The sequence below is a fragment of the Stegostoma tigrinum genome, chromosome 36 (genome assembly GCF_030684315.1).
Source record: "Stegostoma tigrinum isolate sSteTig4 chromosome 36, sSteTig4.hap1, whole genome shotgun sequence".
Lineage (NCBI taxonomy): Eukaryota > Metazoa > Chordata > Chondrichthyes > Orectolobiformes > Stegostomatidae > Stegostoma > Stegostoma tigrinum.
The window spans coordinates 3,554,391-3,579,384 of NC_081389.1; the positions used below are offsets into that span (position 1 = coordinate 3,554,391).

The following is a 24,994-nucleotide window of genomic DNA, read 5'->3' on the forward strand; positions in this document are numbered from 1 at the left end:
GGATTTAATCTTAAAAATCCATCAAAGACCGAATTTCTAAATTGGAGATGAATGCAGCCACAATTTTAAATTGCCTTGACTTTAGGTTTACTTTCAACTTTAACTGGCTGCTTGTTATTATTGATTGCATTTGCCAGAATCACTCCCTCATTAATAAATAAACTTGAAAAGCACCATTTGCCATTAGGACGCTGAGTACACGTGAGCTAACATAGATACCTGGTTCGCTCTCAATGTGCCAGAAAGTTATAAATGTACAAGATCATCCATTGCGGAGATTGTGAGGGTTATTTTACTCGTAAGAATTAGTGATATTTTGAAACGTTTAACAGTGTGCATGGACTGGGTAATGTAAGCACTTGGTTGATGTTTCCTATTGTTGGGGAGACTACAACTGAGACACAGTTTGAGAAAAAGGTTTCCTTTTTAAGGTGGCAATGAGGAGATTTTGTTTTCTCTCTTAGAGGATTGAGAGTCTCTGGAATTCACAAAGCAATAGAAGGTATATCACTGAATTTATTCAGAGGCAAAGTTAGATGGATTTCTGATAGATAAGGTGTTTTGGGGTGGGGACTGGAGAGCGAGTGATATCGAAACCATAACCAGATGAACCAATCATTGTAAAGAATGGTGCCACAGGTAGGAAGGGCTCAATGGCGTACTCCTGCTCCTAAATCCTACATTCACATCCAACTGGATAGATCATGCAACTCCGGGAGACTGGAGTAACATTCATTTAATGAAAACCATGGATCTACATGTGAAATACTGGATTACGTACACCTGATAGATCAGCTTACAATTGTCTGCACACAGAACATGCTGTCGTACAGCTGGCTGTGTCTAACTCACAATTACTTGGACTCATAACTAACACAATATAACTTGCTATGGTCATCACCATATGTCCAGATAATGTTACTCGGGCCCTAGAATTTAGCTGATCTATAATGCAAATTTCACATGTTAATACACTTCCAATGTCCTCATATATAAAACTGTACCTGGTCATTCATGATGTAGAACAATTTAGAATAAACATCTCTCCTGAACCAAATCATTCTACAACACTGCAGCCAACTATCAAACCCAAAAGGAAGACCTTTGTTGTTACAGATTCTGATATTTTGACACTATGGTGTGTATAATTATTAATTAAATCTGCATTAGAACTTGTCACTTCAACCAATCAGGGATGGCAAGTCCTTGGCACATCAATTGTTTGATTGTGCCAACATCTTTCCACAGGTCCCTCCATGCCACCATTGGAGGTCTATGCACTTATACCCCAACATGGAGACTTGGTCCAGCTCCAAGACATTCCTGCTGACTTCATGCCAGGGCATACTCGAAGGTACCCTTCTCTAGTCCATCCATCCCATCTGCCCATGTTGAGGATGGCATACTGCTGTAAGGGTCCAGGAGGATTCGGAAACATCGCACAATGAGAAGTCCCAGGAAAATAAATAACATTCCGACAAAAGCAAAGGCAGTTTTTTGCTCCAAGGTGAGTGGGTAGGAATGTGTGGTGTTTCCTGCACCAATACCCAGGGAACTGTTATAGTGATTATTGTTCATTGTCACAGGATTGTGTCCCTACTGTCTTCTAAAAATTAGCATCATCACCATTAAATCTAAAGACAAAATTTGGAAAAAAAAAGGTTAGAAGTAGCATGAGTATATTGGTAGAATCATAGAGTAATACAGCACAGAAACCTTCAGTCGAACTCATCCATGCCAAACAAGTTCCCCCAAACTAAACTAGTCCCATCAACGAGCTGGGCTGGTTTTCAATGTGGACTTCACAAACTTCAAAATCCCCATTTTCTCCCCAAAACCAACCCAGCTCGTCCCCACCTCCGTAAGCTGTTCCTCCTCTCACCTATCCCCTCCTCCCACCTCAAGCCGCACGTCCATTTCCTACCTACCACCTCATCCTGCCCCCTTGACCTGTCAGTCCACCCCAGACTGACCTATCCCCTCTCTAACTCCCACCCATACTCTCCTCTCTACCTATCTTCTCCTCTAACCATCTACTCACCCAGTCCTCACCCTCACGCCGACTCCCCCCCGCCCTCGACGCGCCCCCACTCCCTCGCCCCCCTCTCCCGCCCCCCGCCCCCCCTCTCCCCCCCGCCCCCCCCTCTCCCCCCCGCCCCCCCTCTCCCCCCCGCCCCCCTCTCCCCCCCGCCCCCCCCTCTCCCCCCCGCCCCCCCCTCCCCCCCCGCCCCCCTCTCCCCCCCGCCCCCCTCTCCCCCCCCGCCCCCTCTCCCCCCCCACCCCCGCCCCCGCCCCCGCCCCTCACCCCCCCCACCCCCTCTCCCCCCCGCCCCCTCTCCCCCCCCCCACCCCCTCTCCCCCGCCCCCTCTTCCCCCCCCGCCCCCTCTCCCCCCCGCCCCCTCTCCCCCCCGCCCCCTCTCCCCCCCCGCCCCCTCTCCCCCCCCGCCCTCGCCCCTCACCCCCGCCCCCTCTCCCCCCCGCCCCCGCCCCCTCTCCCCCCCCGCCCCCGCCCCCTCTCCCCCCCCGCCCCCGCCCCTCACCCCTCGCCCCCGCCCCCTCTTCCCCCCCCGCCCCCTCTTCCCCCCCCCGCCCCCTCTCCCCCCCCGCCCTCGCCCCTCACCCCCGCCCCCTCTCCCCCCCCGCCCTCGCCCCTCACCCCCGCCCCCTCTCCCCCCCCGCCCCCGCCCCCTCTCCCCCCCGCCCCTCCCCCCCCGCCCCCGCCCCTCACCCCTCGCCCCCCCCGCCCCCTCTTCCCCCCCCGCCCCCTCTTCCCCCCCCCGCCCCCTCTTCCCCCCCGCCCCCTCTTCCCCCCCCGCCCCCTCTCCCCCCCCGCCCCCTCTCCCCCCCGCCCCCTCTCCCCCCCGCCCTCGCCCCTCACCCCCCGCCCTCGCCCCTCACCCCCCGCCCTCGCCCCTCACCCCCCGCCCCCGCCCCTCACCCCCCGCCCCCTCTCTCCCCCCCCGCCCCCTCTCCCCCCCGCCCCCTCTCTCCCCCCCCGCCCTCGCCCCTCACCCCCCCCGCCCCCTCTCCCCCCCCCCCCCCCCGCCCCCTCTTCCCCCCCCCGCCCCCTCTCCCCCCCCCGCCCCCTCTCCCCCCCCCGCCCCCTCTCCCCCCCCGCCCCCTCTTCCCCCCCCCGCCCCCTCTCCCCCCCGCCCCCTCTTCCCCCCCCCGCCCCCTCTTCCCCCCCGCCCCCTCTTCCCCCCCGCCCCCTCTTCCCCCCCCCGCCCCCTCTTCCCCCCCCCCCCGCCCTCGCCCCTCACCCCTCTTCCCCCCCCCCCGCCCTCGCCCCTCACCCCCCACCCCCGCCCCCTCTCCCCCCACCCCCGCCCCCTCTCCCCCCCCCGCCCTCGCCCCTCACCCCGCCCTCGCCCCTCACCCCGCCCTCGCCCCTCACCCCCCCCCGCCCCCTACCCCCCCCGCCCCCTCTTCCCCCCCCGCGCCCCCTCTCCCCCCCCGCCCTCGCCCCTCACCCCCCACCCCTCTTCCCCCCCCCGCCCTCGCCCCCCTCCCCCCACCCCCGCCCCCTCTTCCTCTCCCCCCCCCGCCCCCTCTCCCCCCCCCCGCCCCCTCTCCCCCCCCCGCCCTCGCCCCCTCTCCCCCCCCGCCCTCGCCCCCTCTCCCCCCCCCCCGCCCTCGCCCCCTCTCCCCCCCCCCCGCCCTCGCCCCCTCTCCCCCCCCGCCCTCGCCCCCTCTCCCCCCCCGCCCTCGCCCCCTCTCCCCCCCCGCCCTCGCCCCCTCTCCCCCCCCGCCCTCGCCCCTCACCCCCCACCCCTCTTCCCCCCCCCCGCCCTCGCCCCTCACCCCCCACCCCCGCCCCCTCTTCCTCTCCCCCCCCGCCCTCGCCCCCTCCCCCCCCCCGCCCTCGCCCCCTCCCCCCCCCCGCCCTCGCCCCCTCTCCCCCCCCGCCCTCGCCCCTCTCCCCCACAGCTCTCTCTTTCCCCCCCATCCTCACTCACTCTCACAATCTTTTTCTGATTAGGGTACATTTACTGCTCGGCCTTTAACCTAATAACGTGTCTTCCTACAAGGAGGGCTGGGAAGTAGCCGATACAAGAATTTAGAAACTGGACTGGCTGAGACTGTTGGAGGTTGTTTGTCCTTACCAAACAAATCAGGGCTAATGAAACGCTCTCATCATTGTGACCACCTCTCCATCATATTTGCTTCAAGTTCCGGCATTGTTAATTACACAAGTGCCAGTCCCTCTCATCTCCGTCGAGAACAGAAACATCTTTCTCTGGGGTATTGTTAGTTAATCTCTCACGTCCATCCTGATTGGAGCTCAGTGTTTGAACTGAGCCTAATCCAAAACCCACCATCTTATCCTGCTCTTATTTACATGTGATTAAGGTGTCCTTCCGTTTGTTAACAATTGTGTGGCTGAACCCCTGCTGTACGCAGTCTACTTACTCCAAACAAAGCTCACCTTCAGTGTATTTTTCTGCCCGAAATCCCACCTGCCGGATTGCTTACTTTGTCGTTAGCTATCCGGTTGAAGTATTTACGCTCGCCTTCTCCGGTTCATCATTGTGTTGTTTAGGAGCCGTCTGCAAGTTTTGGGTTTCCGAAGCGAATAGTGTGAGCACGGAAAACCCATTCCAACACTGACCCCTGCAGGACCCCAACTGTCTACACCGCCCAAGCTGCAAAACAGTCATTAACACGGAAGAAACCTTTCGCACACACAGTTACAAACTGTTTTTACAAAGTGCCGTTCATGTGATTTTATTATAAAACAAACTACTATGTAGCATTTAAGCAAATGCCTTTTGGAAATCCATGCACAGTACCTCTATTACAATTCACTTATCGATAGACTGTGCTTCCTTATTACTACGACGTAATAGGCAAAACCGGTGCATCACTGTAGAAATCTGACTGTTCTATTGATTCATAATCACATTATATTTTTGTTTTTCATTCACGGGATGGGGTGTCGCCGAACAGGCAGCATTTATTGGCCGTCCCTAATGGCCCAGAGGGCAGTTAAGGGTCAACCATATTGCTGTAAGTCAGGAGTCACATGAACGTCAGACCAGGTTAAGGATGGCAGTTTCCCTCCCTCAAGGACATTAGTGAACCAGAGGGGTTTTTGTCAACAATCGATCAGAGGTCACTATTAGATTCCTAACACCAGATACTTTATTGAATTCAAATTCCACCATCTGCCATGGATGAGATTTGAATCCAGGTCCCCAGAACATTGTCTGGATCAACAGCCCAGCAATAATGCAACTGGGCCATCACCTCCTTGAGTATTTTCCACCGAGTAGCAAATTCTGGAGTAGTTATATCAATGCAACAGTCTTCCAAATTCCCAAGCACTTCTGTCTAGAAGGACAAAGGCAGCAGATACCTGGGAAGAGATAAGGGGAACTGCAGATGCTGGAGAATCCAAGATAATAAAGTGTGAAGCTGGATGAACACAGCAGGCCAAGCAGCATCTCAGGAGCACAAAAGCTGACGTTTCGGGCCTAGACCCTTCATGGGGACACCACCTTCAAGCTCCCCTCCAAGCCACTTACCATCCTGACTTGGAAATATATTGCTGCTCCTTCAGTCACTGGATCAAAATCCTGGAATTCCCTCCCTAACAGCACTTTGGGTGTACCTACCCCAAACGGACGGCAGCAGATTAGGACAGCAGCTCTCAGCTGCCTTCTCAAGAAGCAGGTAGGGATTGGCAATAAATGCTGGGCCCACCAGCAATGCCCACATCTCCTGAATTAATTTTCAAAAAATACAACAGCCACATTAGCTTTAACCTTTCTGCATTTGCCCATTCCAGCCTTGAGTACTGCAATGTTCATCTCTCTGGCAATCTCCACCAGTATCAGCTCCAAATTGTTCAGATTCCAATTGCTTCCATCTCGTCCTGTCATCCTCATGTACTTTCACTGGCACCGCACTCTCTACCCCCCACCTGCCTTCAAACCATTAAATTAACAATCCTGCTTCTCAAAACACTCCACCACCCTTCTACAACCTCCTTCATCCTTTAGCCTTCCAACTCTGACCCCCTCAGCCTCATCGCTGTTGATGGAACAACTTTGACTCTACTCACTCCAAGACCCTGTCACCTTTTGACTTTTCTCTATCAGTGTGTCATTTCTCCCATCCTTGTTTCCAAGGGCTGGACCATTGGGTTGGTTTATGCTTATAGACCAAGTCCAGCAGTTATTTGCATTGCCTCCTTTAGGACGGTTGACCAAGAAATTTGGCCCCACTCACAGCTTGGCATTAGGCTTATTGGGAGGAGCGACCTGTTTGACCAGGCAGTGTACCAATCTTCTCTGATTTGTGACTCATACACAGATCTTCTGATCTAAAGGTATGGGCACTACCCACTGCACCATAGGGCCTCTCATTTCATTTCTCTAAGCTTTTCAAAAAATGTGTCTGAAGCATCTTTTCTCCTGAGTTTCCAATCACTCCCACAGGATAACCTCATCCAGAATCCTCAATATCTGTTTCTCAATGAGGGGTACTTTGCAAACTCAAACTCTCTATCTCCTGAATGGAGAAGTGTAGGTAGCAGAAGATCAGAAACGCCATTACCTCCAGGTTTCCCACCAAGTAGCACATATCATTCTGGCTTGGATCTATACCATTCCACTTTCAGTTTCACTCGGTCAAAATCCTGGAAGTCCCACCTTAATAGTGCTGTGGATGTACTCACAGCACAAGGACTAAAGAGGAACATGTTCTTTAAAGCAACAGTCTTGCTAACAATAGTTACATCCTCAGGAGTCAAACGGAAAAAGACGGTTGAAGCTGTCATTTTCTATTGGCAGACCTTCCGTAGGGTCAGGGGAGATTGACCCACGTTGTGAGGTGAATATTACAATGATGGCCCCGCAGGCAGGCTGAGTTCCTAATCCATCAATAGCCAGAAAGGATGCTAATGCCTCTGCTGGCATCCAGAGAAATTCATCTAGTCCACCTCATTTATATGTCACTGCTGTCTGGGTTGCTGTCAGCTCTTAATGTATAAATGTAGCAAAAATGATTCATGCACACAGCATCACTGTTTGTTATCATTTCAACCCTGGGGTCAGTAATTCCTCTTCAGTACTTTCTGATAGTTTCAAAGAGTACAAGGTATTATCAATCAATGTAAATGCGTAGCTTGCCCACAGGCTGACTCCAAAAAGTGGATTACTGCTTTGGAAATTTGAGAAAAAAATCTATACCATCAAAAGACTCAGCAGTGATTTTAGACAGAAAGAGGAAGCTTAAGTTCCAGAAGAAAGGATATGCCTTGGAAGGACAATAGAGATGTGAGGGAGGATGATGGAGGAGAATATGCTGAGGAATGAGGTAAGAGAATGCTCATTATAAACACCATCAAAGACCCATTGTATCAAATGGTCTGTTTTTATTCTGCGAATACAATGGAGTTCTATGTATTCACCCTGGACCTACACTGACTTCTTGAAAAAGGTCTCAATTTTAAAATCTCCCCATCCTCTTCCAGGCTTTCAGGATCCTGCTCTCTGCCAATGCTGGCTTCCTGCACCTCCCCAGTTTTAGTCACTACCTCATTGGGTACAATGCTGCCAACTGCCTTGGACTCTCAGCTCCAGAATTCCCTACCTAAGCTTCTCCAGCCTATGTGTCCTGTTTTAAGTTGCTCCTTAAAACCTGAGGACTGTGTTCCTGCAGTTGTTGAATCAGAAAGTCTTTTATCTGTACAAATCCAATTTTGTTTGTAAATTTCTGTCACCATTTCACTGAAATCTACACTTTATATTCTATGTCTTCTAGCTCCAGCATGGCTCTTAACCAGAGCAGCTGGGTTTAATTGAGTTCAGAGATAATGGGAACTGCAGATGCTGGAGAATCCGAGATAACAAAGTGTGGGGCTGGATGAACACAGCAGGCCAAGCAGCATCTCAGGAGCACAAAAGCTGACGTTTCGAGCCTAGACCCTTCATCAGAGAGGGGGTGGGGCAGGGTTCTGAAGTAAATAGAGAGAGAGGGGAAGGCAGACCGAAGAAGGATAGAGGAGAAGATAGGTGGAGAGGAGAGTATAGGTGAGGAGGTAGGGAGGGGATAGGTCAGTCCGGGGAGGAAGGACAGGTCAAGGAGGTGGGATGAGGTTAGTAGGTAGAAAATGGAGGTGCGGCTTGAGGTGGGAGGAGGGGATAGGTGAGAGGAAGAACAGGTTGGGAGGCGGGGACGAGCTGGGCTGGTTTTGGGATGCATTGGGGGAAGGGGACGAGCTGGGCTGGTTTTGGAATGCAGTGTGGGAAGGGGAGGTTTTGAAGCTGGTGAAGTCCACATTGATACCATTGGGCTGCAGGGTTCCCAAGTGGAATATCAGCTGCTGTTCCTGCAACCTTCGGGTGGCATCATTATGGCACTGCAGGAGGCCCAAGATAGACATGTCGTCTAAGGAATGGGAGGGGGAGTTAAAATGGTTCGCGACTGGGAGATGCAGTTGTTCATTGCAAACCGAGCGGAGGTGTTCTGCAAAGCAGTCCCCAAACCTCCGCTTGGTTTCCCCAATGTAGAGGGAGCCACAACGGGTACAGTGGTGTTTGGTTAGTGACTAAGATTTATTCCATTCCTATGGTTCAACATAACTGGTGATAAGATTAATGAAACATGCAAAGAAAGTAAGTTTATTACTGATAAAACAATTAAGTAGTTAATTAGAATACATTAAGGATGGAAGGATGGGTGATGTTTCATGGCTGTAGTGTGTGAGAGCTCCTGGAAAGCAGTTTTGTCCTGAAAAAAAAAGGAATCTGTGATTAGTGTAAGAGATAATGAGCTAAAGCCTGAACTGCAGACACAGTGATGCATGAGGAAGGAGTGTAAATTACCTAGATGTTTTTGTACCTGGTGGCAATCATACCTCTTAGAGCAGGGCAATTTGGTTTGGTCAACATTCAGTGACAGGAGAGTGTGACTGCAAGTCAAAAAGGCACAACAACCCAGAGGACAAGAACATCCAACATTACACCTGTCGGACACAGTTGAGATTCTTTCACCTTGAATGGTTGAGATGAGTTGGCTGAGCAAAGTGACAATGGCACCTTGGTACAGAAAGCCAAGAGAGGGCAGCCAAAAGGCATGTAGTGATAGTAGGACATGCTGCAGTCTGGGGCATTGACACTGTCCTCAACAGCAAAATGTGTGACTGCAGACAGCTATGATGGGGTTTCAGGATGTCTGCTGTGGCCTGGAGAAAAAAACTGCAGTGGGAGAATCCATTCGTAGTGGTCTATAATGGGCACTAATGACGTAGGAAGAATGAGGAAAGAGGTTCTGCATAGACAGTATTTTAGGCCAAATTACAGGCCAATTAGCCTGACCTTAGTTGTTGATAAGATATTAGAGTCCATTGTGCAGGAGCAGATTTCTGACTACCTAGAAGTGCTTGGTAAAATAGGGCAATGTCAGCATGGCTTCATCAATACAAATCCATTAGTATTCTTTGAGGAGGGAACAAGCAGGTTAAACAAAGGAGAGCCGATGGATGTATTTTCTACCTGAATTTCCAGAAGGCCTTTGACAAGGTGCCACACAGGAGGTTGCTGAGTAAGATAAGGGCCCACGGTGTTAGAGGCAAGGCGCTAGCATGGATAGAAGATTGGCTGTCTGGCAGAAAGCAGAGAGTGGGGTTAAAAAGGTCTTTCTCAGGATGGCAGCCGGTGACTAGTCAAGTTCCGTCGACTTTTCAATAATGATCTAGATGAAGGAGTGATGTGTGAGGAGAGAGGAAGTGAGATAGAGAAAAATGTAGAGAGTGTAGGGAGAGATGGAGACAGTGAGACAGGGAAGGGGAGAGGGAGAGAAAAGGAAGGAGTGAGACAGAGGAAGGAGACGGGAGGGAGGGAGACAGTGGGAGGAGTGAGGGGGAGAGAAGGAGGGATGGAGACAGGAAGGGAGGCAGGCGAAGAGGGAAGGATTGAGACGTGGGAGGAAGTGAGATGGGGAGGGGGGGAAGAGGGAGGGAGACAAGGGAAGGGAGACATGGAGAGAGAAAGAAAAGCAGGAGAGGATGGAGTGAGACATGGGAGAAGGGAAGCAGAGAAAAGGAGGGAGTGAGAGAGAAGGAGGGAGAGAGATGGAGGCTGGGGCAGGAGGGAGGGATTGAGGCTGGGGGAGGGAGGGAGATGTGGAGATGGGGTGGTGGGAGGCAAGGGAAGCGAATAAGGGGAGGTGGAGATGGGTGAGAGTGAGACAGAGAGGGTCAGCAGTCTGAGCCCCACAGGATCAGGCAGGGTCTTGGGGAGGGGGCATGGTTCCAGAACAAAGCCCCAGTTCCTCCCAGAACCTAGCCCCACTGCCATCTTCACCCTGGGCTGCACTGGGAAAACTTGGCTTCCATCAGTCACTTTGCCATCTGCTCACAGTTCTGCTGGAAACATACCACTGAGGACAGGCATTTCTAACCAACAGCTCACCTGCCTGTGCTTTGGAAATCTGCCACTTGGTGCCTCATGAAACAGGTTCTCTCAAAAGACAGGACCCTATTCCACATTTACTCCCCCAGTCCTCACTCTCACAGTTCCCCCCGCACCTTCACTCTCTCAGCTCTCCCCACACCCTCACTCTCACAGCTCCCCCCACACCGTCACTCTCACAGCTCCCCCCACACCTTCACTCTCACAGCTCCCCCCTCACCTTCACTCTCACAGCTCCCCCCGCACCCTCACTCTCACAGCTCTCCCCACACCCTCACTCTCACAGCTCTCCCCGCACCTTCACTCTCACAGCTCCCCCCACACCTTCACTCTCACAGCTCCCCCCTCACCTTCACTCTCACAGCTCCCCCCGCACCCTCACTCTCACTCTCACAGCTCTCCCTGCACCCTCACTTTCACAGCTCTCCCCGCACCCTCACTCTCACAGCTCTCCCCGCACCCTCACTCTCACAGCTCTCCCCGCACCCTCACTCTCACAGCTCTCCCCGCACCCTCACTCTCACAGCTCCCCCTGCACCCTCACTCTCACAGCTCCCTCCCCATCCTCAATCTCACGGCTCCCTCCCCATCCTCACTCTCACAGCTCCCCCCCGCACCCTCACTCTCACAGCTCCCCCTGCACCCTCACTCTCACAGCTCTCTCCCCCACCCTCACTCTTACAGCTCCCTCCCCATCCTCAGTCTCACAGCTCTGCCTCCGCACCCTCACTCTCACAGCTCCCCCTGCACCCTCACTCTCACAGCTCCCTCCCCATCCTCAATCTCACGGCTCCCTCCCCATCCTCACTCTCACAGCTCCCCCCCGCACCCTCACTCTCACAGCTCCCCCTGCACCCTCACTCTCACGGCTCCCTCCCCATCCTCACTCTCACAGCTCCCCTGCACCCTCACTCTCACAGCTCCCCCTGCACCCTCACTCTCACGGCTCCCTCCCCATCCTCACTCTCTCAGCTACCCCCGCATCCTCACTCTCACAGCTCCCCCCGCACCCTCACTCTCACAGCTCTCCCCCCATCCTCACTCTCACAGCGCTCTCTCCTCCATCCTCACTCTCACTGCTCTCCCCTCCATCCTCACTCTCACAGCTCTCTCCCCTCCATCCTCACTCTCACAGCTCTCTCTCCCCCATCCTCACTCTCACAGCTCTCCCCCCCCCCCATCCTCACTGAAGCTGCAGAAGGATTTAGACAGGTTAGGAGCGTGGGCAAAGAAATGGCAGATAGAATACAATGAGGGAAAGCGTGGGTTCATGCACTTTATTAGGAAGAATAGGGGCATAGACAGTTTTCCCAATGGGGAGAAAATTCAGAAATCTGAAGTGCAAAGGGACTTTGGAGTCCTAGTCCTGGATTCTCTTCAGGTAAACTTGTGGGTTGAGCAGAGCAACTACAATGTTGTCATTTATTTCAAGAGGACTAGAATATTAAAGCAGGGATGTACTTCTGATGCTTTATAAGGGTCTAATCAGACTACATTTAGAATATTGTGAGTAATTTTGGGCCCCGTACCTCAGGAAAGATGTACTGGTCTTGGAGTGGGTCCAGAGGAGGTTCAGAAGGGTAATCCGAGAAATGATCGGCTTGACATATGAGGAACGTTTGAGGACTCTGAGTCAATACTCAATGAAGTTTAGAATGATTGGAGGAGATCTAATTGAAACTTACAGAATACTGAATGACCTGGACAGAGTGGATATTGGGAAGATGTTTCCATTGGTCGGAGAGACTAGGACTCAAGGGCACAGCCTTAGAGTAAAGGGAAGACCTTTTAGAACGGAGATGAGGAGAAACTTCTTCTGCCAGAGAATGGTGAATCTGTGGAACTCATTACCGCAGAAGGCTGTGGAGGCCAGGTCATTGTGTATATAGATAGATAGGTTCTTGTTTGTGAAAGGAATCAAAGGTCATGGGGAGAAGGCCGGAGAAAGCCATGATTGAATGGTGGACCAGACTTGATGGGCCAAATGGCCTAATTTCTGCCTCTATGTCTGCTTCTAAACTACAGATGCTGACAATCAGCGACAAAAATAGAAATTGCTGGAAAAGCTCAGCAGGTCTGGCAGAATCTGTGGGTCGAAATCAGAGCTAACATTCGCATCAAACCTTCCTTAGAAAGGTTCACACAATCTGAAACATTAACTCTAATTTCTCTCCACGACCTATTGAGATTTCTCCCACCAATTTTGACCTTTATTCAGAGCTCCTTTTCCACTCGTGTGGGAGAGGCCAGCGGCTGCTCCGAATCTGGCTTTCACGTGGGTCCCATTTGCCCTCTTAATTACAGCTCGATCAGAAGTCAGTGAGCGTCTCCCTTTCCCAATAAAGTGTAGGATATTTATATACACCATGCTATAACGGTTATGCACAATATTGAAATCAGTGTTTGCCACACCCCTTCTGACATACACGTCCAATCCTGTGAATACATGATCAATGATGAACAACCTTAGGTCATCTCATCATCACATGATGTTTGCCAAGACCCCCTATCACCTTCCCTTGGGCTCCTATGATTAGCGACCATATTCCAACATCAGTTTCATTACATCCTTCCCTACACATTTGCCAGCCACAGCATATACTTGCTCATTAGTAATGACGTTTCAGAGAAGGTTTAACAGACTAATACCTGGACTGGTTGGGTTACATCATGAAGAAAGGTCGAACAGGTTAGGCATATACCAGCTAGAGTTCAGAAACTTATAAGACCCTGAAGGGTCTTGACAGGTAGATGTAGAAGAGGTATTTTTTCTTGTAGGTGGATGTAGAATTAGGAGCCACTGTTTAAAAATCAGGGTTGCCCATTTGAAAAAAGCAATGAGGTGAGATTTTATCTCTTTGACAACTGTGAGTCTTTGGAGCTCTCTTCCTGAAAAGGTGGTGGAAGCAGAGTCCACAAATGTTTTTAATGCAGAAATGGCTCCTAAAGAAGTACAGTGCTTCAGTGGTTAGTACTGCTGCCTCACTAGGGACCTGGGTTCAATTGCAGTCTCAGGTGACCATCTGGGTGGAGTTTGCACATTGTCTGGTTGGGATTTCTCTGGGTGCCCTGGTTTCATACTACAGTCCAATGTTGTGGATTGGCCATGGGGAAATGCAGGGTTACAGGGATTGGGGAGGCAAGGTGGGATGCTCTTTGGAAGGTTAGTGCAGAATTGATGGGCTGAATGACGTCTGTCTGCAATAGGGATTTTATAGATAGGTTCCTGTGAAGCAAGTGGGTAAATGAGAATGTAGACTTGAGGTTATAAAGATAGTATTAAATTGTGGAGCAGGCTTAAGGGGCTGAATGGCCTGCAGTATGTTTAACCTAATTGTGGTTGTTCTTCCTCCATTTGGGCTGCAACCTTAAAACATGAATAAAGCAAATTTCACTGCATGAAAAATGCACATAAAAGCAAGTTACTGTAAATCGGAACCTAAAAAGTCAGCTGGTGGCATCTAAAGAGGATGGCATACCTTTCAGTGCAATTCCAAATGGCATCCAACGCACAGAGAACATCCATAATCAAATGAAAACAAAATGCATTTGAAACTGTTAGAATTATGGAGAAAACAAACCAAAATATTCCATAGAATCACAGAACTGCCAAGGCACAGAGCTAGGCCATTTGGCCCATTATGACTGCAATGATTCTATTCCCCAATGCCAATGTCCTGCCGTTTCCCCATAACCCTGTGCGCCATTTCATCGTTAATGTGAACCTGCCTCCAGTACATTTCCAGGCAATGCGTTATTACCCTAACTACCCATTGAGTGAAAAAGTTCTTTCTCATATCACCTTTGCTGCATTTGCATATTACTTTAAATCTATATCCTAGCATTCTTTCCCCTTTTAAAAGTGGGAACAGTTTTTTTTTCCCCTGGCTGCTCCATCCACCTGCTCAGGATTTGGAAAACCCCTATCAGAATTCCTCTCAGCTTTCCCTCCAAGGAGAACAGTCTGAACCTCTTCCATCTCTCCTTATCACTGAAATTTCTCATTTGTAAATTGCTTCTGCCCTCACTCCTGTGCACTCCCATCTTTCCTATAATGTGACGCACACAACTGTATGCGATACTCCTGCTGAGGTCTAATGAGGGTCTTCCCTGTGCTCAGAAATATTTACTCTGGTTTGGTTTTGACATAGTTATTTGTATAAGATTTGGGTTCCTCCTGGGCAGCTCCTTTGAATTTCTCAGCACAGTTAACAGTTGCTGCAGACCTTTCTCTCTGTCACTGGGTGTTATTAGTTCCTTTATATGCTGCTGCATTTAAAGTGTGCTGAAGAAATCAGGAATTCATTGGAACTCTACCAAGCTGTGCCTGGATCAATACAAATTAATCAAGTTGCAGAATTCATTTTCTTATATTTTTCACTCCCTTGTGGGATGTGGGTGTTGTTGGCTGGACCAGCATTTGTTGCCCACATTTGCCTTTGAGAAGGTCGGGGTGAGCTGCTTTCTTGGACCGCTGCTGTCCATGTACTGTAGGTGGAGCCACAAAGCCCTTAAGGAGGGAATGCCAGGATTTTGACCCAGCGACAATGAAGGAACGGTGACATACTTCCAAGTTAGGATGGTGGGCGAATCAGCGGGGAACTTGAAGGTGGTGATGTTCTTATGTATGTGCTGCCCTTGTCCTTCTAGATTAAGTGGTCATGGGTTATGAAGGTGCTGCCTGAGGAGTCTTGGTGAGCGGCTGCAGTGCATCTTATGAACAGTACACACTGCTGCTACTCAGCATCAATGGTGGAGGGACTGGATGTTTGTGGATATAATGACAATGAAGCGGCTGCTTTGACCTGGATGGTGTTGAGCTTCTTGAGTGTTGTTGGAGTAGCACCCATCCAGGCAAGTGGGAATATTCCATCACACTCCTGACTTGTGCCTTGTGAATGTTGGACAGGCTTTGGGGAGCCAGGAGGTGAGTTACTCACTGCAGGATTCCCAGCTTCTGACCTGCTCTTGTAGCTGCTGTAATTAAATGGTTCATCCAGTTGAGTTTCTGTTGATGGTAACACCCAGGATGGTGATAGTGGGGGATTCAGTGGCAGTGATGTCATTGAATGTCAAGGCGTGGTGGTTAGATTGTCTCTTATTGGTGACGGTCATAGCCTGGCATTTGTGTGGCACAAATATTACTTGCCACTTGTCAACCCAAGCCTGAATATTGTCCAGATCTTGTTGCATTTGGACATGGACTGCTTCAGTATCTGAGGAGTCGCAAATGGTGCTGAACATTGTGCGATCATCAGCGAACATCCCCACTTCTGACCTTATGATGGAGGGAAGGTCATTGTTGAAGCAGCTGAAGATGGTTGGGCCTAGGACACAACCCTGAGGAACTCCTGCAGAGATGTCCTGGAGCTGAGCTGACTGACCTTCGACATCCACTACCACCTTCCTATGTGCCAGCTTTCCCCACGCTCACTTTGACTGTAACTTTGATAGAGCTCCTCAATGCCATTCTTGGTCAAATGCAGGCTTGACGTCAAAGACAATCTCTCTCACTTCATCTCCTTATAAAGCACGTCTCTGACCAATCTCTTGTCAATTCTTTTGTCTTACTTTTTCCTTTTGCTACCATTCTCTTTTCTCACAATGTGATCTGTTTCTGTTGTTAAGGAGAGATACAGAAATATAACCTATTGCCGTTGGAAGCATTTAAAAATGAACATCCAGACTTGAAGACTCATTACTCTCAAATAAATTGCATATGAAAGGAGGGCAAATTCCCGGGGTCTGAATAGGAGCATAAGTTGAAGGAGAGATCTCATATTTCCTCAGTGGGGGCCTAATTACAACATCTGGGCTGTCGCAGGCAAGGGTGCAGGGCTGAGAGAGTTCTGCATTGTCGGAGACACAAACTTTAAGAGAGTCTGTCACCTCATTTTAAAAAAAACCCACAGTATCAGTCAAAACCAGCAGGTGGCCTTTCCCTAAAGTGCTGACAGTGCTCATTTTTCAAACCTCAGCAGCTGATCAGGCTGTTAGCTCAGTTGGCTGGACAGCTGGGTTGTAATGCAGACTGATGCTAACAGTAGGGGCCGAGTTCTTGCACTGGCTCGTGTTACCATTAAAGATCCCATGTTCTCACCCTCTGCCCTTGCTTAAGGCATGAACCTTCAGGTTAAACCAGCACCAGGCACCTCTCCAATGAGAGAGCATCCCTTTGGCCTGGGCAACTTTACCTTTAATGCTTGTGGGAGATGGCTGTGCAGAATGACCTGCTGTGTTTCCTCCATTACAACAGTGACTACATTACAAGGACAAAATCCAAAAGAACTGTGGATGCCATAAATCAGGAACAAAAACAGGAGTTTCTGGAAAAGCTCAGCAGGTCTGGCAGCATCTGTGAAGAAAAAACCAGAGTTAATGTTTCAGGTTCAGTGACTGATTTTTTTCCTCAGAGGTGCTGCCAGACCTGCTGAGACATTACAAAGAGATTTCATTTCCTGCAAAACACCTTCAGTGATCCTGAGGTCACCGAACGATTTTTTAAAATATGGTCTTACACAGCGTGTGCTATTGTTTTATATCACTAGTTAGACCAACTGCTAGGCCAGTTAAGAGTCAACTACAAAGGGCCTACTGGCTCAGAGGTAGTATCCCATTTTCTGGATCAGGAAGTCTAGGTTTCAGTCATTTCTCAGGATGAGATTACGAGGATTGGAGCTGGACGAACACAGCAGGCCAAGCAGCATCAGAGGAGCAGGAAAGCTGATGTTTCAGGCCTAGATCCTGCTTCAGAAATGGGGGAGGGGCAGGGGATTCTGAAATAAATAGGGAGAGAGGAGAGGAGGTGGATCGAAGATGGATAGAGGAGAATCCCCTTCCTCTCCCCCATTTCTGAAGAAGGGCCTAGAGCGGAAACTTCATCTTCTCCTTTATCCATCTTCTATCCACCTCCCCCTTTCTACCTATTTATTTCACAATTCCCTTCCCCTCCCCCATTTCTGAAGAAGTGTCTAGACCGGAAACATCAGCCTTCCTGCTCCTCTGATGCTGCTTGCCCTGCTGTGTCCATCCAGCTCTACACCTTGTTGTCTCAGACTCTCCAGCATCTGCAGTTCTACTGCCACTGTCAGGACATCTGCGTCGCATGAAAGAGTTAAAGAAAAACACAAGGCGTTCGATAAGGTTCCCCACAACAGGCTATTGTACAAAATGCATAGGAATGGAATTGTGGGAGATATAGCAGTTTGGATCGGAAATTGGCTTGCTGAAAGAAGACAGAGGGTGGTAGTTGATGGGAAATGTTCATCCTGGAGACCAGTTACTAGTGGTGTACCGCAAGGGTCGGTGTTGGGTCCACTGCTGTTTGTCATTTTTATAAATGACCTGGATGATGGCATAGAAGGATGGGTTAGTAAATTTGCAGACAACACTAAGGTCGGTGGAGTTCTGGATAGTGACGAAGGATGCTGTAGGTTGCAGAGAGACATAGATAAGCTGCAGAGCTGGGCTGAGAGGTGGCAAATGGAGTTTAATGCAGACAAGTGTGACGTGATGCACTTTGGTAGGAGTAACCAGAAGGCAAAGTACTGGGCTAATGGTAAGATTCTTAGTAGTGTAGATGAGCAGAGAGATCTCGGTGTCCATGTACACAGATCCTTGAAAGTTGCCATCCAGGTTGACAGGGCTGTTAAGAAGGCATGCAGTGTTTTAGCTTTTATTAATAGAGGGATTGAGTTCCGGAACCAAGAGGTTATGCTGCAGCTGTACAAAACGCTGGTGCGGCCGCACTTGGAGTATTGTGTACAGTTCTGGTCACCGCATTATAAGAAGGATGTGGAAGCTTTGGAAAGGGTGCAGAGGAGATTTACTAGGATGTTGCCTAGTATGGAGGGAAGGTCTTACAAGGAAAGGCTGAGGGACTTGAGGCTGTTTTCATTAGAGAGAAGAAGGTTGAGAAGTGACTTAATTGAAACATATAAAATAATCATAGGGTTAGATAGGGTGGATAGGGAGAGCCTTTTTCCTAGGATGGTGACGGCGAGCATGAGGGGGCATAGCTTTAAATTGAGGGGTGAAAGATATAGGACAGATGTCAGAGGTAGTTTCTTTACTCGGAGAGTAGTAAGGGAATGGAACACTTTGCCTGCAATGGCAGTAGATTCACCAACTTTCGGTACATTTAAGTCGTCATTGTATAAGCATATGGACATACATGGAATAGTGTAGGTTAGATGGGCTTGAGATCGGTATGACAGGTTGGCACAACATCGAGGGCCGAAGGGCCTGTACTGTGCTGTAATGTTCTATGTTCTATGTTCTATGTCCTATGCACCCATGGGTTCGACAACCACACTCTCAGTTGGAGAGGTCAGCTGTGTGAAGTCTGATCATATCCAGTGACACTCACAGTGTTAAGTAAATCCTTTGCCATGATCCAACAACAGACTACTCAAGAAGATAACATCCAAAGCAAAAAGGGTTCTTGGATTTCTGAGGAGGAATCTTTTATATTACAACAAAAACATCAGATCGTATAACTGTTGAGAAAAAGCAGAGTTGACTTCTAAGATGCTGCTTGGCCTGCTGTGTTCATCCAGCTCCGCACTTTGTTAATTTTAAACCCTGTTTCTCTCAACACGCATTCCAGGCCTGCTAAACTTTTCCAGCAATTTCTGATTTTGCACTTGATTTCCAGCATCCACTATTTCGAAGAACAAAGAGTAAAGAAAATTACAGCACAGGCCCTTCGGCCCTCCAGCCTGCACCGATTGAGATCCTCTGTCTAAACCTGTCATCTATTTTCTAACGGTCTGTGTCCATTTGCTCCCTGCCCATCCATGTACCTGTCCAAATATATCTTAAAAGACACTAACGTGTCTGTGTCTACCACCTCGCAGGCAATGCGTTCCAGGCGCCCACCACCCTCTGTGTAAAGAACTTTCCATGCATTATCTCCCTTAAACTTTCCTCCTCTCACTTTGAACTCATGGCCCCTAGTAATTGAGTCCCCCACTCTGGGAAAAAGCTTTTTGCTATCCACCCTGTCTATACCCCTCATGATTTTGTAGACCTCAATCAGGTCCCCTCTCAATCTCCGTCTTTCTAATGAAAATAATCCTAATCTACTCAACCTCTCTTCATAGCTAAAAAAACATATTTTGGAACTGCAAGTGTCCACAGGATTTTTGCACCTGCCCATTGTCAGAAAACCGGAAAACCATGAGAAATATACCCAGGAGCAGGCCATTCAGCCCATCAAGCCTGCTGTACCATTCAGTAGGATTATGGCTGGTCCGACATTCCTCACATCCACTTCCTGTGTCTTCCCCTCAATCCTTGATTCTCCAACTGATCAAGGAATCAATCTATGTCAGCCTTAAGTACACACAAGGACTCTGCGCCCACAGCTCTCTTTGGCAAGGAGTTCCAAATCTTTGGCTTTTTTGTTCCGTGTGAAAACCCTTTGACTAAACTCAGACCTCAGTGGCATCCCTCTTACTTTTAAATTATACACTGTGATATCCAAGTTACTTAAGGGACCCTTATATGAGGAGAGAAGCCAATAAAATTGGAGCAGACCAAAGATATTCTGTATGAATCAGTCCAGGAATCACAGTAGTGTCACATCTTTGATCAATGAGCCAGAATGGTAATCAGGGAAGCAAAGAGAAGGAGAAATGTAGACTGGCTTTATTCTACAAAATACAGGCTAGATTTACATCAATAAGTTCCCGGCATACTTCAGCAATGACAAGACACAAAGTAGCCATCCACACAAACTACAAAGACCCGTTGTTTCAAAGACCGTGTATTGAAATCTCTTTCACGAGAGTATTACTGAAGTGGAACAAGCTGTCAAATGAAATGATCACATCCCCATCATTGGACATCCTCAAGACCCAACTTCAAATTATTTTCATTTCTAACTTATCCCTGTCAGGTTGACCACCTCAGTGGGTCTCGCCCAGTTTAGCCCACATTACCCAAAGGGATTTTGGTGGAATATACCCTTCGACTAAATCAGAAACAGAAGAATACTATTTCTGATTCTGAGTGATACCAGTTCAGCAGCCCTTTGAAATCAGCGAGAAAGACCTTAAATTGGCAGCAGATCCATTACCATCCAAGTTACAATCAGACAAATTTCAATTTATCCCTCAGTATGGCAAAAAAAATCTCTGAAAATGTTAACCAAAAGATAATCAAATTGAAGCCAGTCGTGGATTTGAATTGAATTAATGTTAGTTTTATTGTCACATGTACTCAAATGAGTACATGAAAGGTTTACATGTCACCACTCACAATGTCATCTTAGGCACATGCTATCAGGTACATTTGTTAATCACGGTGAATAAACTCATCAATTCCAATGTAACAGCGGCTTTGGAATTCCTCCGGTGATTCTCATTGCTCCTCGTGACCATTTCGTCGATTCAGAGATAGTGCAATCATTTGTAAATATCAATGTGAGTACTGCAGATGCTGGAGAAGCTGAGATAACAAGGTGTAGAGCTGGATGAACACAGCAGGCCAAGCAGCATCAGAGGAGCAGGAAGATTGATGTTTCGGGTCGCGACCTTCTTCAGAAACGTCAGCTTTCCTGCTCCTCTGATGCTACTTGGCCTGCTGTGTTCATCCAGCTCTACACCTTGTTATCTCAGATTCTCCAGCATCTGCAGTTCCTACTATCTCTGAAACAATTTTAACTGCACTGCAAAGCCTCTTCTAAGGATGCCTACCCTGAAGAAGTTACCCTCCTCTCTCCAGACAAACCTCAGTGGATCTCTCTCCCACTCCAACTCTCTTGTCATCTCTTCGGCCTTGAAACTGCTCGACCATGTCCTGAAGCAAACCAGGTAAAACCCATTTTTGAAGAAAGGTCTAGGCCTGAAATGTCAAGCTTTCCTGCTCCTCTGATGCTGCTTGGCCTGCTGTGTTCATCCAGCTCCACACTTTGTTATCTCTAATGTGAGAATTGTTGTTGGTTTGTTGAACTTTTACAACTTCTCTATCATGATTTTGCAATCCTCTTACTGCCCAGTGATCTGCTGCTCCATCCCTGTACATATTAATTCAACAGTATCCAAAGACTGAGGACGACTAATTGCTGTGGACTGTCAGGATTTCCTCCCTCAGTCCTAGATCAGGGAAACACCAGGAAACGGCAGTCCAACCAGCTGGAGAAAGTGTCTCTTTCAAACCCTCTCATGGAGGCCTCTGAATCTGGGTGCTTGGTGTTGTGTCACCAAGCACGTAATATCCCTTTAAGATGTTTAGATGTCTCAGACTTCATCTTAGTGGAGACACTTGAAGCATGATATGCTGATGCAAGTGCGCTGCTGTTTGTAATTGAATAGTTTAATATCATTCAAGACAATCAGTGACTATAATGTATGATTATATCACGAGCTGCAATTAAAGTCTGTTGAATCTTTCAATACCACGTAACCTGCATCTACTTCATACTTTACAGGCGCTGACATAAGCCCTGCTGCATTGGGTACAAATACCCGGCTGGTGGCAAAAAACAACCCAGGATGTCAGATTCAGTGCATGTCTTCCTCAATCTCCAGGTGGTGTCACTTCAAATATTACAGATCAGCTACACAACAGGGACCTGTCTTCAGCAACCACAACATTGAATACAACTGTGCCGTACTGGCACAGATAGTAGGAACTGCTGATGCTGGAGAATCTGAGATAACACGGTGTAGAGCTGGATGAACACAGCAGGCCAAGCAGCATCAGGGGAGCAAGAAGGCTGACGTTTCGGACCGAGACCCTTCTTCAGAAAAAGAACCAAAATGTCAAGCTTTCCTGCTCCTCTGATGCTGCTTGGCCTGCTGTGTTCATCCAGCGCTATACCTTGTTATCTCTGTGCTGTACTGGCAATTGTTTCAATTTTAAAGCCTTTTAAAATGGACAACAAGAACTTCGTTTTTATGAGAGAGTGAGATAATTTGAATGAACGAAGGGTCAGGGTGAAAGCTGAAAATCCTCCTCAGTCTTCAAGATAACAAAGTGTAGAGCTGGATGAACACACCAAGCCAAGCAGCATCTCAGGAGCGCAAAATTAGAAATGGAGATACCCATATCCTCCAAGATCTTAAAAGTAAACTAAAGAGTGTTGTACCTATCATCATAACTCATCATCATCAGCTCTCTGATGAAGGGTCTAGGCCCAAAACGTCAGCTTTTGTGCTCCTGAGATGCTGCTTGGCCTGCTGTGTTCATCCAGCTCCACACTTTGTTATCTTGGATTCTCCAGCATCTGCAGTTCCCATTATCTCTCCTCCATCTTCAATTCATTTTAATAACCACTGTCAGTTAATGGAGTGTACACTTTGCTGACTATTGTTAATATAAGCTCAGATCAGTATCTCTGACAAAGACTGGAGATTCATCAGGCCACAAGAAGAGAAGGGACCTACCTTAATACCTTTGTTTATTTCTATCACATCCATTCAATGTCGTTCACTATTTGCTGGCTTTGCATGGAGTTATACCACAAAAGGGCTAATCCTACAGCGAGTGAGAACAAGATCTAGCAAAACCACTCACCCTCACCAACCCCACTGAGCTCTCACAAATATTCCACCGACACCATGAGCTTTATTTTAAATCGGACTTTTTCCAATGCTCTGTGATGTTTTCCCCGCTGGGTGGGAGTTGCTTGTCAAATCAACCCCCTGATCACACACTGACCCTCAGCTGTGAGTTTTTTTTTGCCCTGCTCTAAACCTTACTCTGAGGGATAAATTGTACAGGGTCTGGAGCTAACTTTGATTAGTAACCAGGAAAGAGGACACAGTCAGACAGTCTGTTACTTTTGAATTTTACTGCTGAAGGGTTTTGTTACGAAGTCCTTTTCTTTACCTACAACCTCTTTCCTTTTTCTCGAAGAAAACTAAACTTCTGTACATAATAAAATGTGAGGCTGGATGAACACAGCAGGCCAAGCAGCATCTCAGGAGCACAAAAGCTGACGTTTCGGGCCTAGACCCCTCTCTGATGAAGGGTCTAGGCCCGAAACGTCAGCTTTTGTGCTCCTGAGATGCTGCTTGGCCTGCTGTGTTCATCCAGCCTCACATTTTATTATCTTGGAATCTCCAGCATCTGCAGTTCCCATTATCTCTAAACTTCTGTACAGATTGGTTTGATTTAGAAGCTGTTACTGTTGTAGCTCAAGGCACTGTATTATAACAGGGCATCTTTTCTTTTTCAGTATTGACAACAACTCCTCAGAAAACTGTCTGCCAAGTTTTCAATTACTTTACTCATTTATTAAATTCTGTAGGGACAATAGAGAAATCAAAATGCACAATCAGTGTTGCAAATCAATGGATGTGGTTATTTTGGTGATATACAACAGTAGACAAATTTAATAAAAACAAAGCAAGGAGGGAATTGATGGGGCACTTTTTTTAACTGAAAGGGTAAGGGGAGGAAGTTACTGAGGAAAGTCACTAAGTAGTCCAGGGGAGATTGGGGTAGCTCTGAGGGCTAGTGAGAGACCATACTTCACTAGTCTGACTTCAGACACTGCGCAACGTCTATCCTGAAGATTCAGTTCCTTGATAATCTGCCTCCTACCAAACCACCTGCAAATTCTCTATATAGGAAGGCTAAAATGTCTATCCCTTGTGCCTTTATTCTCTTGAGTTAAAAGAATGAGAGATGATAGAAAAATCTGAGACATGAAAGGTAGGAGTGAAAGTAGGCTATTCGACTCTGTGAGCCTGTTTTGCCATTCAATATGATTGTGGCTGATCCTTTATTTAGACCAATGCCATATTTTCCCTCACTCCCCATGTCCCTTGATGCCTTTAAAATCTAAAATTGTATCTATCTCTTTCCTTCACATGATCTCTTTCAAACATACAAAATTCTTTTGGAATCAGGAACCTGGAGGCAGGAAGGAGATATTGCTGGTTAGGAATCAGGGACATGTATTCAGAATAAGGGGAGCATTTGGAGCTGAGACCAGGAGGAATTTCTCCCTCAGGTGGTACTGAGTTTTTGAAGTTCTCCGCCCCAGAGAAGGCTCAGCCATTGAACATGCCCAAGACAGAAAATAATAGATTTCTACTGATTAAAAGGGTTACAGGGATAGTGCAGGAAATTGATGTTGAAGTAGAATATCAGCTACGTTCTCATTGAACAGCAGAGGATTTTGAAGGCCTGAATGGCCTATCTCTGTTGCTGTTTCTTCCGTTCACCCTCTTTCATCCCAAATGGAAAATGGACCAACTGTTCCCAGCTCAGTTGGACAATCCTTGACTGTAAAATAACATTTTCTCGTCACTTCCACTCGAATTTTAATTGCAATTGCATGAAAGTCCTTTTGAGTCCTATAGTTTTGAAATACCTTTATTCAAACCATTGGATCAATTATGTACTTTTTCAAGCAAAGAACTGATTTTCAGTTAAATCAGATGTAAGCATGCAAAACCGTTGCTTGAAGCCCGGTCTGATGATTAGTCTTATTCAAAAAGATCAGAGATCATGGTGTAACATTATCTGAAACATCAGCGTGAATTTTAACCCAGTGCCAATGGGAAGCCCTATTTAAATGATTGTGTAAAGGTTCACTGCCCAAGAATGGATCACTTCA

The 24,994-nt window shown here is 48.2% G+C and overlaps 1 protein-coding gene across 2 annotated transcripts in view; it reads right to left on the minus strand.

Moving 5' to 3' along the window:
- Positions 1-638: 638 nt before the first annotated feature.
- The window catches only part of ctxn2 (cortexin 2), a 33,779-nt gene continuing 9,423 nt past the window's right edge, over positions 639-24,994 (minus strand). For both annotated transcript variants that reach the window (XM_059640160.1, XM_048520866.2), the window contains exon 2: positions 639-1,634. In XM_059640160.1, the coding sequence (XP_059496143.1) occupies positions 1,333-1,578 (246 nt within the window). In that variant the 5' untranslated portion in view covers positions 1,579-1,634 and the 3' untranslated portion in view covers positions 639-1,332. The remainder of the gene's footprint in view (positions 1,635-24,994) is intronic.